The 18,958-nt window shown below is 36.3% G+C and overlaps 1 protein-coding gene across 1 annotated transcript in view; it reads right to left on the bottom strand.

The window, feature by feature from the left end:
* Positions 1–2,018: 2,018 nt before the first annotated feature.
* The window catches only part of Sox15 (Sox box protein 15), a 171,650-nt gene continuing 154,710 nt past the window's right edge, over positions 2,019–18,958 (bottom strand). The window contains exon 4 of the mRNA XM_073092109.1: positions 2,019–4,976. Coding sequence (XP_072948210.1) covers positions 3,739–4,976 — 1,238 coding nt within the window. The 3' untranslated portion in view covers positions 2,019–3,738. The remainder of the gene's footprint in view (positions 4,977–18,958) is intronic.

Raw genomic sequence — 18,958 nt, 5'->3', positions numbered from 1 at the left:
GGTGGTGCTGTGTGAGTAATAATATGACTGATCAGATACAGAACTGTTTTCTTATTAAAACTTTATTCGAATATAGAGAGTTCTCTCAGGTTGAATATATTTTGATAACATTTTATTATTTAAATTAATTATTTTATTATTGTTATTTTATGTGATAGATAATAGAAATAGAGTTAAAAAGGTAACCTTACTAGCTACAACATATTCAATATAAGCTAAGTGTTTTGTGTGGCTTATCCCATATTTCAAATCAGAACATTAAACCACTAAACCATTAAACCATCATTTGATGGTATTTTATTGGACATATTATAACTACAAAACTATAATATGGTCGATTAACTACTTACTAATAATTAATGAACACTAAGTGTGTGTGTGAATTTACGTAATAAAAAATATGTGTACTCATATCATCATCATCAACCCATTACTGTCCCACTGCTGGGCACGGGTCTCCTCTCATAATGAGAAGGATTAGGCCATAGTTCACCGCGCTGTCCAAGTGCGTATTAGTAGATTTCACATACATTTGAGATGTTTTTTTTTAAATCGCTCAGGTATGCAGGTTTCCTCACGATGTTTTCCTTTACCGTTTAGCAAGAGGTAATTAATTTTTAATACGCACATAACTTTGAAAATCAGACGCCTAGGATTTGAACCTCGTACCCCTCGATCGAAAGGCCGAGTTCTTAACCACTAGGCTATCACTGCTAATATATATATGTACTTATATGTATCTATGAAAAAAAAGAGTCATGCACTCCTGTTTCCTTTTCATCTGCATATTTATCTTTAAATTTAAAGGTAAAAAATAAAAACAAAATATTTTTAGAATATAAATTTTATTGTTTCTTATAATTTTTCTTACAAACAGGAAGAACTTAGTTTCGCGGTGCGAGTGTCTTTTTCAACTAAATAACTAAAAATTGCAAAATAAACTAAATTAATTAACTAACACTTTAGTACAAATATAACTATGAGACATTTTACCTTACAATTTATACAGATAACGTAAAATATAGTTTATTAAAAATGGGAAAATACGACTTAAGTTATATCTACAAAGGACGTTATTCACGTTATTTCAATATATTTGTTATTACTCAATATACAAAAAATAGTTACAAATAAATAATCTTTTACATAGGAAACTTGTTTCGCTTAGTGGTGTTCAGATTTAAAATTCGAATTACAAAATTCGCTAAATATAGGACCTTCGTACATAGCACCAATTTATAAAAATATTTTTACTTATTTTAAGAAATAGAGAAATACAATTGAATATTAGCGAATAAAAACAATTTTTCGTATTTAATTTTATAATAACATCACTATTATAAGTAAATTTAAATATAATTACATTTGATACATTTGTCTTAAAACTAAAAATATGTCTTATTTTTTTCATACATTTAAATCAATCAAAATATATTTTGAATCCTCATTAATTAAAAAAATAATTTGTAAGCGCTTGAGTTGGTAAATGTTCAGAAAACCATTTATAAAGATGTGCACTGACTAAGGGATTCGAGTGTAATGTACACGTCGCGAACATGAATATTCAGATGTTACAATGAATCCGTCTGTTTGTTACAAGTTATCGAGTATTGTAATAATGATTACAAGACCCCTAGCATTACAGAATGTTACGATGTGTAGTATATATTCAAATTATTCATGTTTAGCAAAGTCCTTATTGATCGTCGATCCTGTGTCAAAAGTTTGTTGCCGATTTGTAATGCGAATAAAATTTTCGTCTAATCACAATCTTGTCAACATTACATAAATCCTTCCTTGTCAGTACCCACCTTTAACCTATCCATTCACATAAATACCAAAATAGGTTATTTTTACAGCACTTTTTTGAATTATCGGAAAATTAGGATTTTTAAATTCATATTTTTTTAATGATTTTATTCATTTTTTTTGAGTAGTAAGGCAAAATATGGGCGGTTCCAATTGAGCCTTTAAGGGCAACAACATATCTGTGATCTACTTCAAATACACAGCACCCGTTTTTAATATCCGATCTATTCAAATTTTACCTATCAAAGATCGAACTCTGAAAATGGCAGGTAAGTAGTAATTGTCAAACATCGATCTTTGGTAGGCAACAATGGATAGATTGATTATTAATATCGAGCGAAGTCAACACGGATCTTCGAATTTGAGTTCTGAAACTTAATAAACAAAACTAAACCAAACATGAACGTATTGCCTACAACCAAAGAGATTTAATATAGGCCTATAGAGCGGACATTGTCAAAATTTTCATACGAAAACTACATACATACATACAATTTCACACCAATACCATTTCGGAATGATTGACAGTTAAAAAGTTTAGTTATAACACAGACGGACTTAGTACCAATTGGTAATAACTGGATGACACTTTTTCCCACGTCCGGTCTATTGCTATCATGATAATGATGATGATATTAGACAGACGGACTTACTACCAATTGGTAATAACTGGATGACACTTTTTCCCACGTCCGGTCTATTGCTATCATGATAATGATGATGATATTAGACAGACGGACTTACTACCAATTGGTAATAACTGGATGACACTTTTTCCCACGTCCGGTCTATTGCTATCATGATAATGATGATGATATTAGACAGACGGACTTACTACCAATTGGTAATAACTGGATGACACTCTTCCCGACGTCCGGTCTATTGCTATCATGATAATGATGATGATATTAGACAGACGAACTTACTACCAATTGGTAATAACTTGATGACACTTTTCCCGACGTCCGGTCTATTGCTATCATGATAATGATGATGATATTAGACAGACGAACTTACTACCAATTGGTAATAACTTGATGACACTTTTCCCGACGTCCGGTCTATTGCTATCATGATAATGATGATGATATTAGACAGACGAACTTACTACCAATTGGTAATAACTTGATGACACTTTTCCCGACGTCCGGTCTATTGCTATCATGATGGTGATGCTAATGATATAAGACAGACGGAGTTACTACCAATTGGTAATAACTGGATGACACTTTTTCCCACGTCCGGTCTATTGCTATCATGATAACGATGATGATATTAGACAGACGGACTTACTACCAATTGGTAATAACTGAATGACACTTTTTCCCACGTCCGGTCTATTGCTATCATGGTAATTATGATGATATTAGACAGACGGACTTACTACCAATTGGTAATAACTGAATGACACTTTTTCCCACGTCCGGTCTATTGCTATCATGATAATGATGATGATATTAGACAGACGGACTTACTACCAATTGGTAATAACTGAATGACACTTTTTCCCACGTCCGGTCTATTGCTATCATGATAATGATGATGATATTAGACAGACGGACTTACTACCAATTGGTAATAACTGGATGACACTTTTTCCCACGTCCGGTCTATTATTATCATGATAATGATGATGATATTAGACAGACGGACTTACTACCAATTGGTAATAACTGAATTACACTTTCCCACGTCCGGTCTATTGCCTATAGTTGAACCTCTTTGAAAACATAAGGCTTATTAGACAACCATCGGCATTTTCATCGATACAGAAATCCTTTTAATAAATAACCATAATTATAAATTAAGATTTGCCTACATCGAGTTTTGTCACAGACAACCTTAATACATAACATTGAAAGAAACATTCGGAAATAACTCTTTGGGGTACATTTAGGAAGAGTCCTCTGTATTCCTGTGTTGGTGCAGTCAATTGCTGTAACAGGTCTGCCTGACGCCAGCCAGGATGACGCTGAACTCGTCTTCGGGTCTTACGTCAGCCCCGGGGGGTGCCGGGGGGTAAGTCCCTGCGGGGGGAGCGCCAGAGATCACAGAAGCGTAGGGCGAAGCGTGTGAAGCGTACATCCTCTCAGCACAGTACTCGGGGCCTGGAGCCTGCTCTGGGCAGTACGGAGGCCTGTACTGCTGCTGTTGCTCGTATCTGTATTGCTGATGCTGCTCCATCGTCCCTTCTGCCCCGTAGTCCAAGTACTTATCAAACTCCCGAGCGTCCACATCAGATTCAGGCGATCCCGTCCTTATTTCTGGACGAGGATTCATGTAGCCCTGCTCCTGCTCTTGTGGCTGATTCGGAGGAGGCTCCTCGGAGAAGTAGCTTCCACCTGTATCGTACTCAGTTTTAGGCTGCTCCGGGTAATGGTAATCTTCCGTTTTGTATATGGGCTCGTACTGCTCGTATGGGTGGTACTGCATGCTGTAGTCTGTGGTCATCGGGCCGCTCGGAGCAGAGGATACTCGAGGGGCAGACGCGCCAAGCGCTTGCTGGTCTTGCGACGTCGCGACTGGTGGGAAGAACGTCCCAGTGACTAACGGAGGCTGCTCAGCCAGCGTCCTCTGTGTGCACATCACGTACATACCGTTAGCCATTCCCATCGCGGCTACAGGGGCTGGGGAGTAAGATCCAGGAGTTCTGAACGTTTTGTAAGGATACGAGTCCGACATAGATGAAGCGTTGATGGCTCGTCGCCTCTCCTCGTATTGGAAGTTTTCTTTCTCATTCTCTACTGGGGAAGCGTCGGGTGTGGGCAGGGGAGCTTCGGCCGGTGCGCTTCGCCTGCCTTGAGGTTCGGGCGACCTAGCTGGGGACGATTCCGGGGTTTGCACGTGACCGTTAAATTGGCTAGTTTGGTATGAGTCAGACGCGAGCGGGGACGTTCGGTAGGGGGAGAAGCCTGCGCCAGGGTTGTGAGAGAAGCGGGTGTCGGGAGAGTCTGTGGCGGTGGCGTAGGGCGAGCCGAGGGCGGCGGAGGCGGCGGGCGGGGCGCTGGCTGGCGCTGACGGCTGGTTGGGTCTGGTCTTGTTCTGTTTCCGCCGCCGAGGCCGGTACTTGTAGTTCGGATGCTCCGTCATATGGATCACGCGGAGACGCTCAGCTTCTTCTACGAACGGTCGCCTGTCTTGCGGTGTCAGCGATCGCCATTTTTTACCTGGAAAATAGAGAACGGAACTTTAGAATACTGAACAATTTTAATCAAGTTTTACCCAAATGTGGATTGAATGATAGATTTTTATTTTCTTTCAGAGTTCAAAGAGCTGATAAACAACGTCCTCATAGGTAAACGTTAGTTTAAAAAACACATTTAAGTGACAATTCATTTCTAATACGCACATTTTTTCAAAAAATATCAGATGAGTAAATGGGATTCTAACTTCAGACTCACAGTATAATAATCCAAATTTCAAAACCACTAGACTATAACAATATGAATGAAAGAACAATGTGTACACATTTATAACATTGTTCGAATTATGTGGTACAATATAAAGTTTCAGCTCAAACAAGGTTAAGATGACATTCATTACTCCCAGCAGGTGCTTTGTCAAAGCGCAAGTGATAAAAATATGAAACTTAATACACAACGATCATTACTAATATGCTTGACAATATTCAGATAAAATTCCTTAAGAATTTATAGAAACAAAATGAACGCCGCCTGTCACGGTCTCAAGCTTAATAATCATGATAGTGTTTTATCAAATAACTATAAAACACCTAGTGAGACTCTCTCATAAATAACCTTATGTTCGGTTTGACGCGCGAGAGTTTTCAACGATTTTAGCTCTACGTTAAGTGAAGTAGAGTCTGTATTGCGATGAGGCGAAGTGTGAGGTTCAAAGAGGAATTATCGAGGAGCCTGAACAATCTTTAAGGATATTTATCAACGCGACACTACTTGCTACTGGCAAAACAAACAACATCACTATTAGTGAGGTGCTTTGTCGATAAATGTATCGATACTTTTTTGCTTATTTGTTGTTTGTGAGTTTAATAAATATGGATTACATAATTTCGTTTTATGTGTGTCTAGGCTTTTTTAAGAAGATACTTATTATAATAGTTATAGTATAGAATAGATTAATAGTTGTATAGTATTTGTTTTTTTAATATCCCACTTTGGTGGACATAAACATTGATAAGTTTCATCATATTCATATTTTTAAAAACATAAACTGAAAAAATAGATAGCTATGTTCACCCAACCTACTTACATATAAAACAAACATCATATTGTATGATAAATACTTTAAAATATTTCAACGTTCACCACACAAGAATAATTACAAAAATATGATAATTAAATATCACGGACACTTTATCGATAATGTTTTCGCGATGTATTGCTGACAGCTTGATTAATGTTCGATATTCTCGCTTAGCTTAGATTGACTAGTGCTTCTAACATTCATTTGTACCTACTTAGTGTACAATACAATTTAAATAAATCAACAGATGTTTAGATATTCGCAACAAATATTGTTAAATAAAAAATCATTCGTTCATTTTAGCTTACTTATCTGTTACAAAAGAAATCACTAGAAAAGTAAAATGGACAAAAAATATGATTACTCAGGTACGGTCAGCCAGGTTGACTGATGTCAAATGTCATCTTGACAAATGACGGGGCGGGCTTCCTGTAGTGAAGTGAAGCCCTTAGTCGGTATCGATGCTCGGGTTATCGATAATCGAATTAATGATTTATGCGAACAACTTTTGTAGTTTTACGGTTTAAGTTTTTGCGCTAAAGTAATTTATATAAATTTAGCTGTAATAGTTATGGGAAAGGTATGGTAAATAGTACTCAGATCAGGTAATATTAATGGTTATTATTAGATTAAAATACGTAACAGGAAATTATTTTTTTAATTTCTATCTATTAAGTATTCTAATCTATTAGATGCACGATACAAAAAATATATTGTTATAAGTATGCATACACTATGTATGTAGCTAAAATAAAGTGCTTGTAGCATACAAACATAGCTAAGATAGAATTATTTATGTAGAAACTTGGAATTATTTATGTATTAACTATATAGTTTACTTAGACTAACGGCCCTAGCAGATTAGCTCAGGATTGCAAAACGTGATAGCGTCTCTGCATCACGTTTTGGCGACCTGCTGCGTTCTATCATCTAAAACGCGCGCTTTAGTGACTGCATTAATACTGCATTGCGTTTTTTTCTGCTCTTGCTTACATACAGTAACTGCATCAAGAGTCTAGAAGTAATTACGACCGACGCTAAAACGTGTGCGGGGTGTAGCGTTTAAGCGCTGCATTTAGCTTCTGAAAAGCAGCTAAGTATCGATTGCTAACGCTAAAATATCATATCTACTAGGACCTATACCCTTTAAGTGTATTGGATATCAGACAAACTTGTATTTTCTATTTATCTTATATATAATTTTTTTGTGTCACAATGTTAGTTACCGTACTCGTCCAATTTACCGATTTTCACCAAATTTTTATGCATATTCAGTAGGTCTGAGAATCGGCTACTATCTATGTTTCATACCCCTAAGTGATAAGGGTTGTTCACCCTTATTTTTTTTTATTTATATGGCAACACACCATTTGCCGGGTCAGCTAGTATTTCTATATTTTATAAGATGATATCACGACCACGAATATCGATACCAAAAAACTTACACGAACACAAACAAAAAAGAATCGATTATTTAAAAAATCGTTTCCATTGTACTAAGTTATTCAAACTCTATTACGATATGACTACCGTATTCCATTAAACTGTCGCCTACAGATTCTTGTTTGAGATATTTCGTTACATACCAACTAATAACGTGGACTGGTAGCCGGGTCGACGGCCTCACGATATGACAATGATCGGCGCTTGGCAAAATTGACAATATTAGGATGGGAGATAAAATTAACGGCTTTAAATTTACTTGGATGCTTGTTAGATTTTTTTTCTTTTTGTCAGCTTTTATTAGCTTGACCTGTATGTATGTATGTAACGGAATCTTTGAACTTTTACCCAGTTTTTTGAACTTTTATTCAATTTTTACCCAGTTTGAACGGTCCGATTAATTTAAAATTTAAAATTTAAAAATACATGATTTAAATAATTTTAATTCCCTTCACCTCATCAGGATAGTCAGCAATTAGGATTAACGATTTTCAACGATTATTGTTACACACGATAGGGTGTTTTAATTTCTTTATTGTTTATATTTCGACCCGTTTGAGGGTGATAGAACTCATTGTGGTTCGACTCAGGAGACATACCATATGTATAGTCGCGTAAAACTGCTAGTCCGCTCTGAATACAGAAATGAGTCGCGTCGCCATTGCAAATTGTATGACTACACCAGCGCACAACAACTTCAGAGGGGACTAGCAGTTTGGCGCGGACTGTTATATGCCACACCTATTTCTACCAGCAGTTTTTTCTATAAGTACTTCTATGTTTTGAAGGGTGTGATAAGACATACTTGTCCGATGTCTTCCAATTCTGTTCTTAGGGGCAACGCATTTGAGGCTAATCTCAGATAGGACTCTATTCTGATCTGGGGTTGATTAGAAATATCCATGGACAGCAGTAGCCAGTAGCCACTTACCATCAGGTGGACTGCATGCTCGTAGCATGCTGAGGCTTTGTCCAAAATAGGGATTTAAAATTTTAGAAGTTTAAAATAGGGTGTTACTTAGTACAAGAGTCGTGTTAGAAAGGGTAAACACCCTTATAGGGACAATCAAATATATTTTTTATTCATACAATAATTTAATATATTGAGCTGGGAAAGTGTTTTTCAATTTTAATTTTACTGCGATGTCGACTATTTCCACTTTTTCATAGAAATAAAAAATGCTTAAAACCGTTTTCTACGCTCACAGCCCCACACGAGGATTTCCTGCCATAGGTGTCATGAACACACAATCAATACAAAAACACCCAGTCTCAGAAAATATATCCTAAAACATCATTTATATTTTGGTTTGGCCGGGGATCGAACCCGGTACCCTGCGCGTCAGACCGACATGGTGACCGGGTCGTCGTTACTACCTAAAATAAAAAGCTAATCGTTGTAAGGAAGACTAATACGTCATGTGTGTTTCTAATATAATAAAACTCCATTCATTAAACTTAACTAATTGTGTGGAGATAACAGACGATCATGATAAATAGATTTTGTAATTGAAATCAAGTAGTTCGTCTGGTAGAGTTAAGATTGATTTTACGAGTTAATGATTGTATGTTTTATTGTTAGTGTTATTACCTCGCTTTTTTAGCTTGACCAGTACCCCTAGTATGAGTTTTTACTTTTAACAAAAATGACTGCTTTGTATTTGTTTACGTATTTCTCATATATTTCCAATCAGTGCTGATACAATCAGCTAAGGGCGCTGATTGAAAATGTATGGGCAAATACGTTAACAAATAACAAAACAGTCATTTTTGTAAAATCGTAAAAACTCATACTAAGAGTACAGTATGTATATATGTAACGAAATCTTTGAATTCGATTTTTACCCACTTTGAACGGTCCGATTAATATAAAATTTTGAATACTTAGCAAGAACCGATGACATACACGATTTTAATAATATTATCCTATTCTCCTCATCAGGATCATCCTATTCTCCTCACCAGGATAATTATTATAATTTTATTCTACGAGTATAATTTCTACTGAACAATTTTGTAGATATAATTAAGGTACGAAAATATAAATAAAAACATTTCATAATAATAAAGTTACTATAAAGATACAGAAAACATAGTAGATGTATTACTATCAATTTGTGTGAAATTTTTTTCAAAATATTTTATTTGACATTTTATTTTTGATATAAGGGAGTAAAGTACCACGGCGACATTAAACCAGGTAGCATCCCTTACGTTCGTAGAAACCACCCAAATGTTATCATATCTCCGTAATAAATGACAAGTCATTAGCTGGCGGAGTGAGGCGGATTCTCGTAAACTCATTCAACTGAATGACACGTATCAATCAAAGCAATGGCTACCTTTTTTGAAAAATCTTTTGTCGTGTGATGCCACTTTAAATTGAGCGATTGGATTTTCGTGTTCAAAATACTATCTTTTAATCAAGATTCTGTCGAAACCTCAATATGTTGAAAAAAGTTTATACCTATATAAAGAAAAAGTATAGAAAAAAATTTAACTTTTTTTTTTTTAGTTTATATTGTTAACTTTATTAGGTATTATGGATATTTTAATATAGTGTTTTTTGGATTTGAATCTGGACCTCACAGTTGGAGGATGACGTGCAGTAGTTTTTTTTTTATAATATAAAATCTGATAGTAAGACTCACTGCCGCCTATCTATAATGTTATTTGCTATAAAGTCTATACTAATATTATAAAGAGGAAAACTTTGTTTGTTTGTTTGATTGTAATGAATAGGCTCAAAAACTACTGGATTTTAAAAATTCTTTCACCATTCGAAAGCTTCATTATCCACGAGTAACATAGGCTATATTTTATATGAAATATATTTGATAAATAGATTTTGAGGCGGTACAAAGTTTGCCGAGTCAGCTAGTAAAGTATAAGTATCAAATTTGCACGCAGTCCATTGGCAAGTGGCTACTGCCGTCCATGGACATTTGTACAAATCCAAATAAGCTTAGAATCCTGTCTGTGGTCAGCCACAGATGCATTCCTTCCCCTGAAGACATTGCAACACGGTTAAGTATTTTCATACCACACCCTTTAAACCAGAACAGCGTTAACACTGCTATTATGAGGCAGAAATAAATGTGACGATGGTGCCTCCGGAGACGAACCAAACATTTCTACCACTTTCAAAATGAACAGCGCAGTAGGAGGCCTTATACAGTCACTGTTTAACCAAACAACAATGCAACTAACATAATAAAAGTAGTTCAAATAAAACAAATTAGCCGCCGAATCAATACTAAACCAAACAGAACACATCATTACAGTCATTAATGATAATCTAATTAATGATACGGGTAATGATACGGGTTGGACCACCGTCATAACAGTTGATCGATCGTAATCATTCAACGGGTTATTCGGTTAAGTTTTAGCTTCTGGCTTTAAGAGATCATTGCTTGTGACTTTAGATAAACGAGTTTCGTCATAAAGGTAAAGTAACCTTCATATTTTTAATTTTTATACTATACTAGCTGACCCGGCAAACTTTGTACCGCCTCAAAATCTATTTATCAAATATATTTCATATAAAATATAGCCCATGTTACTCGTGGATAATGTAGCTTTCGAATGGTGAAAGAATTTTTAAAATCGGTCCAGTAGTTTTTGAGCCTATTCATTATAACCAAACAAACAAAGTTTTCCTGTTTATAATATTAGTGTAGAAGTGAATAATCAGTTTTTTTTTATATAACATAGGAGTAGCAGACGAACATGCAGTTCTGATGTTAACTGGCGACTGCTGCCCATGGACATCTGTAATCAACCTCACACAAGACCAGGTTCCCACCTGAGGTCGGCCACAGATGCCCCTGAGGACTAAACTGGAATGCCGTGGAAAAGTATGTCTCCCTTCGTTAGTGGTCACTGTCTTGATTTATTTATTTTATTTATTTATTTATTATTTAATGGTCACTAACATACTTTTCGCTTTTACATAATCGAACATACATACATTATCGAACATACATACATCGTCTTTGTAAACAAGTTTATTATAAAACAATTTCTGACACTAAAACATTATCTCACAGATGTGTTGCCACTCGTAAGGACTAATATGGTGGTCGCCTATTATGTAGGTATGAGAACTCCGGGATCTCCGACGGAACACAACCGGAGTCCTCCAAGTGCGATGCCCCGATCGGGTTCTGCCCTGGGAGAGCAGTTTTCGCTCCTCCCGCATCATCTGGTGTTCGCGACGGTATGCGACCACACATACCGCCGTCCTTCCTGGGATCGCTTACTGGACGGTTCGAGCTCCCACTCTTGCCACCCGCAACCCCGGAAGCCCCCTTTTAGTCGCTTCTTACGAAAGGCAGGGGATACCGTAGCCCTATTCTAGTCCCGGAACTACAGGGACAATGTAGGTATGTACCTAAGTCGACCGGAATTCATACCCTTCCTACAATTCTAAGATTCAGGACGACTGCATTCTCATTTGTGTCATTTTTTGTTATTAAAATATAATATTATTTGAATATAAAAATGTTTTGTATAATGGCAAAGAATCGCTGACTCTACTTTCAACAATATTCACAAGGAGTAAAAACCAATATGTTGAAGGTCCGAACCCGCCAATTTATTAGAATTTAATCGAATTAATTCCCTCAAACTGTCAAAATGTTTAAACCGAATGAGCGTAGTGTCGCAATCCGCCGGTAGATGGCAACCCCGATTTTTTGCGGCGACGGATGTCGAGGCGCACGCGCTGCATTCTAAATTCGAAATTCTGCCGTTCCACTCTATCTGGAACGGGTCACATCACCCTCTCTCTTTCTCGCAAAATATTTTTTTTGCATTTCGATTCCGAGTGCGTGGTCATTTTTGTTGTTTTTTGCGTTGGTACGCCTGCTTTTCTTATAGTATTGCGGTGGACAGTGGCATGTTTCTTTGTCTTATTTTCAGTTTATAAAGCGTTCCGATAGTCTATGGGTCGCTGTTATTAAGCTATGGAATAAAAACAAATCGATGCATCGATAAAGCCAGTTGGGAGCAAATAATTCGATTTACTTAATCCACTTTTATTTGTCGGCGCAACTTTGTGTTTCATTTACAATGCTGACATTAATTCTTTGTAGACTGGACGATAAGTAGGCAGTGGAAGGCGATGTAAAATCATTTCGATGCAAAAGGGTTGTTTGATGTTTTTGTAAGTAGTGACACCTGTTGGGAATTTAGTAAACTGTTTAATAAGGGATTGATCTCAACATACACTAGCGCTTGTTATTAATAATCTATCTGTCCAATTTCGCCTACCAAATATTGAAATGACATATGAAGAACTTATTAAAAGTCGATCTTTGGGAGACAAAACATTGGATAGATTAATTATCAATAACAGGCAGAGATATTGTTATTCCTCTAATATATTTCATAAGAATACAAGGATGGTCTGTATAAAATTGGAATATAAGGTTGCAATTTGGAAAAATCTATTCCTATTACGTTTGGCTTTCTCGTAGAGGTCCAGGGTTCAATCCAAGGCACATCTGATTAATAAATGTTCAAGTAAACTTATACCTAACTTTATGATTTCAAATGACAGGATATGAGCATCATAAAACTGAATAATAGGAACCGTATCCGTTGTTAATGATTGAGGTGAATACATTTATTGCCAATATCGATATACACTTCTAAGAATGTATAAGGAAAATGGAAAATTTAACTGAAGTATCAAATGCGCTTGAGAATTAGGAATATTAATTTAATTTAAGTAGAAAAGCTTGCAATATATTTGACGCTAAGTTTCACCGCTTCAGGTACTTCATGGTCATGGATAACTTGGAACGGTTACTTTTGATTCGACCAGGGAGGTACCACCGTCACACGTATTTCTAGTGACGCAGTTTTCACGTTTCGGTGGAAGGGTGTGGATGCCGGCTGATTAACTTTTGAGGTCCTTAGTTCTCGCATCATCATCATCAACCCATTACTGTCCCACTGCTGGGCACGGGTCTCCTCTCATAATTAGAAGGATTAGGTCATAGTCCACCGCGCTGGCCAAGTGCGTATTGGTAGACTTCATATACATTTGATTTTTTTTTTTGAGTTTCAGTATTGAGGTTGAGTATAATAGTAATAGTACCACGAAGGGTTCAAACATCTTTAACTTTGTCATTTGAAACGTTTATTTCAATCTTACCGAAATATAAAAACAGTTTTTTATCAAAGTTTAACCTTTGAAAGTGATCGACTTATTATGATAGACTTTTCACCCAAAAATAAACTTTACAAAGAGTAACTATTATGCAAGAAATTTAGTGGCAGTAAAATATAAGAAACTTAATCCACAATATAAAAACCTAAACTAAAGCAAAAAATTACGATATTATCAAATATATTTACGTCACTTCTCTTTTCAAATCATACTCACGTTTACGACCTAGAAGAAATAAAAAAATGGCAAACAAAAACGCGAAACTAAATGTTGCCATAAAATAAATATTTCCCATTGACACTCAGAACAGAAGTGTGGTAACTTGCGAATATTTTAGCGTGGCAACTTTCCACTGTCATTCTTGCTTTTTTATCTGTGGTTCTTCGAAGAGTATAAAATGTAAAGCTGCCGAAATCCATAAAACAAGGTTTATTCGGCTGCCGAGCCTTTATATTGACGGAAATGTAGGTACGTAGCTTTGGTTGGTGGTGTAAGTTAGAAGAGAGAGAAGTTTAAAATATAACTACTACTATACTTAAATTTAAGTTTTAATGAGTTTGGGTAACTTATAAACACATGTTTGTATTAGTATGGTGTTAAGTGGTTTTATTTTAAATATAGAAAATGGCAGTTTAGTCGTACACCACATCGTTTAATAATGCGGGCACTTATTTACATCTACAACAATGTTATAAAGTTTAGTTAATTCATTACAAAATTACATTTTTTTTTAATTTTGTACGTTTTTAATGAATAAACTGAAAAACTATTTCAATTTTTTTAAATCAATTATTAGATTGGAATTTTCTAATTAACATGTTTGTTTCTATGTGAAATTGGTAGACATTTTTGTAACACTTAAACCGCGGAGCATAGCTAGTTTCATGATATACCTACAATACACAGAATCCTATAACTTGCACCACACCACACACCTAATACATATCTCGGAGTAATAAACTTTGCGCACTAAACCTGCCCAGAGCTACAGGCGACCATTGTGGCTAGCTACAGCCTGCAACGCCTCCTATTCACTGGGTAATCATTTACCCTGGAGGAGCAAAAACTGCCAAAGTTCCTCAAGGAATGCAAACGTAATAGTTTGACAGTTTACAATAAATTGTTCAAAGTGAGCAATGTTAGGAATTCAATAAGTTTAGAACGCTTTTGCGTTTTTGAGTTGGAGTTTAGTACTATGTGTGAATAGTGCTGTAAAGTTGTCTGGTTTTTTAAAGCTGAAGATAGTGTTATAAAAGTCGGTGTGTATAGGGACTTAGGAAGTTACATACAATTCATGGCTGAGAAAAAAAATATTAAGAAAAAGTAGGTATTAGGTAATCGTTATAAATATTAAACGAACAATGGTAATCTGTCGATTTCGTGTGACGGTACGAGTACGTAGATTTTCATTTTAAAATTTTACACTTTTTTCCTACACGTTAAAAACGAACTACGAGTATAATTTCAAATGAAAGTATAGTAGTTCTTAGTTTGCTTTTTAAAATACATAATTATAAAATAATGTGTATGAAAGGCTATGAAATTTTCAGTTTTTAAAGACAACCAATCGGCACTTGGTCAGGGTAGAAACCTAAACCCTTCTACTCTTGAAGACCAATATCCCCCTACAGTAAAGTTTTAATGAAATCGAAGAAAACCGTAAAGAATTAATACGCAAACTCAAAATAACAATAATTAGCCGCTGTTCTATCAAAAGCGACCAAAAAACGTGTCAAAAAAGAAATTTATCAACCCACGCAAAATTATATCTTACGAAGGTATAATTTGATAAAACCACATCGCAAATCGAGGAAGGAACTGTTTTACATATATAAATCAAACGCGTATGTAATTTGAACTCATTATGAGTACAAACAAACAAAGAAAAAAAGGACAGGAGAAAAAAAAATATAGAGAAGAAAGAAAGAAACAAACATACTTGATTTGCGTTGTAGTTGTGGTTGATTATGGCATAAATCCTTATTCTGAAAGACACATGTCCGTCTAGGGACAATAAAAGATATGAAGCCATGAGGCGGCTAAAGATATTAAAGAATAATCCACAAATCCAAAATTACAATAATTAACGTCTTACTCACAAAAACCCCTGGAATGGTGTTGAAAAACAAAATTAAAAACCCACGCAAAATTATATCTTACGAAGCTATAATAAAACCACATCGCAAATCGCGGAAGGGAATGTTTTAAATACATAAATCAAACGTGCATGTAATTTGAAGTGATTGCTGCGTTTGTACTTAGAGGGTAATTTTGTTTCTAATGGCGCGGGTCCGGCCTACGTAAATCTTTAAACCACTCCCCTTTTGTTACTTGTCGAAGAAACTGTGAGTGGAGATATACTGTAATTTTATTCGCGTTCGTAGCTATACGTAAGAAGGAATAGAAGGGAAAAAGAAAGAAAATAAAAGGGTGAAACGATAAAAAAAATAAGATGAAAAAAAGAAAGAAGTAAACAAAATAAGAAAGGAAAATATATGAAGGTAATGAATTTTCAAAACTAAAAAGAAATGGATGAATATGAGGATAAGGATGAGTACCTTAAAAATAAAGAATAATATTATTTTATGTTATAGAACTATCGAATAAGAATTTATATGATACTCGTAGATATCTACACCAAATCAAGTATTGAAAGAAAGAAAGAAATAAAGAAAATAATTTATTCGGCAAAAAATATACAATTAACACAAATAGAAAATTAAGTTTTATATATCTTATATATCTTATATATCTTCATAGCAAGTGACATATTTTTTTTTAGTTTTTTGGAATGCCTTAATATTTGCTGTTTTTGGTACCATTCGAAAAACTAAACGCAACCAACATTAATAGTATGCTATATTGTTCCGATTTTAATTAACTTAAAACGACGGGTTTTCAAATTACACACAGACATTCAATTTCATTTATTTGTATAGATATCAAGTATTCCGTAGCGTATCAACATCGATATTTATTTCTCCTAATTTGACTGCATTTCTCGGTTACTGGTCGTGCCCATTAATCATACGTACGTCTCGCTCACTCGTACGGCTCTTGTGTATTGCTGTCCCTGTCACTCGCGTTAAGATGCCGTGCGCGTACGCAGACGGCGAGCCCGCGCGTGCCGCGACATCGTTGACGTTTTTTCGATTACAAGAAAAACCATAAAATGAAGTGATTGTTATAAGAAGCTAGGATAGTTTCCGTTTAGGTTAATGAGAGCAGTGTGACCGCGCCTTAATTGTTTTGGTTGTGGCGTAGTGTTTTGTGTTGAGGATGGACTGAGGCGAAAAGGGAATATTTTTTACTTTATAATGTACTCGAGGATGTATAAAATCTAGTCTATACTTATTAGTATAGACTAGATTTTATAAAAAGGAAAACTTTGTTTGTTTGATTGTAATGAATAGGCTCAAAAACTACTGGACCGATTTTAAAAATTCTTTCACCATTCGAAAGCTACATTATCCACGATTAACATAGGCTATATTTTATATGAAATATTATGATGAATAGATTTTGAGGCGGTACAAAGTATGCCGGGTCAGCTAGTCGTCTATAAAGTGGTAGTTATAATATAAACAATGGAATAATATTTGTAGGTGGTCAAAAATAAAAGTGTCACATCTAATTTAAGGAACCACAAAACCCCATGTAAAAAACAAACTTAGGTACTCTAATCGGATTTTCTTAATTTTACCATTGTACCAATACATACCAATGTAAAATATAGTCTACGGCCAAAAGTGTGGAAAGATGGAATCAAGCAAAGAAAGGTCCCAAAAAAGGCAATAAAGTTTTACGACAGCCTTGAAAATGGAAGACAGTAGCGCTTAATATTGAAGTTATAACAGATATTAGGTATTAAAACCTCAATATATAAGACGTCCCTTACGCCCAATCGACTTACTTCAATCATAAAATAAAATTATCTTAAGCATTAATCCACCAAACATTTAACAAGTCGCATAAGTCCTTCCATTGATAAAATTTGGTAGTTCATAAGCATGTAGTTAGGCCTTAATATTAACGTCATTTTGGCATTAAAGTTTTGCAATTCTTAAAAACCAATGTTAAGCATCAACCCAAACTTTCAGGCCGCGAAAGTCCGAAGCATTCCGAAGCGCGTATCGTGCGTCCACCTGGTCATTAGCGGCGCGGGTATGCGCCGCGTGACGCCGCCGTCACGTCGCGAGCACGCGCCGGGACGCGGCTCCGTTGTACGCACGATTGGCTGATACACGTCAATTGACAGATAACTCCGTCGCCGTTATATTCAATGCGATATGTCGAAATAATATTATTATGTGAAGCATTAGGTCGCGAAAGTCCGAAGCATTCCGAAGCGCGTAACGTCTACCTGGTCATTAGCAGCGCGGGTATGCGCCGTGTGACGCCGCCGTCACGTCGCGAGCACGCGCCGGGACGCAGCTCCGTTGTACGCACGATTGCCTGATACACGTCAATTGCCAGACAATACCATTGACGGTACAACCAATGTAATGTCTTTAATTTAATATTGTTTAGCGAAGCGTTCTGGTCGCGAAAGTCCGAAGCATTCCGAAGCGCGTATCGTACATCCACCTGGTCATTAGCGGCGCGGGTTGTTCTACGAAGCGTTCAGGTCGCCAAAGTTAGAAGCATTCCGAAGTAGGCGTGCGTCCACCTGGTCCTCAGCGGCGCGAGTATGCGCCGCGTGACGCCGCCGTTACATCGCGAGCACGCGACGATACCATTAAAAAAAAGTACACTTTTTACACTCACAGCTCCACACTAGAATTCCCTGTATCGCGGGTGCCATAGACACAAACATAGACAAACAACACCCAGACCCAGAAACAGGGATCTAAATTCTTCATTTAGAATATGTCGGGACCCTCTGCGCGTCAGACCGCATTGGAGGTACAATCAATGTAATATATTTAGCCTAATATTGTGCTTCGAAGCGTCTTAATCGCGATACTCCGAAGCATTCCAAAGCGCGTATCGTGCGTCCACCTAGTCGTTAGCGGCGTGAGTATGCGCATACAATTGACGGTGTAGCCAATGTAAAACGTCCTAAGTTTTACGAAGCGTTTAGGTCGTAAAAGTTCGAAGCATTCCGAAGCGAATAATTTGCCACTCATGAGGATTAAGATGCTCGCCTCATAATTACGTTAATTGACACCCACACCACACCCTTCCACTGAAATGCTATACTTTTTCTCGCTAGAAATGGGTGTCGCGACTCCTCCCTGGTTGTACCATACCGGCTCTACCACTTGTCCATTACCACCGATTAACAGTATAAAAGATACA

This window comes from Epargyreus clarus, unplaced genomic scaffold, assembly GCF_041222505.1.
Source record: "Epargyreus clarus isolate Ecla_fem2 unplaced genomic scaffold, WU_Ecla_fem_2.2 ptg000035l, whole genome shotgun sequence".
In the NCBI taxonomy this organism is placed as follows: Eukaryota; Metazoa; Arthropoda; class Insecta; order Lepidoptera; family Hesperiidae; genus Epargyreus; species Epargyreus clarus.
This window is presented reverse-complemented; position numbering and strand designations above follow the sequence as displayed.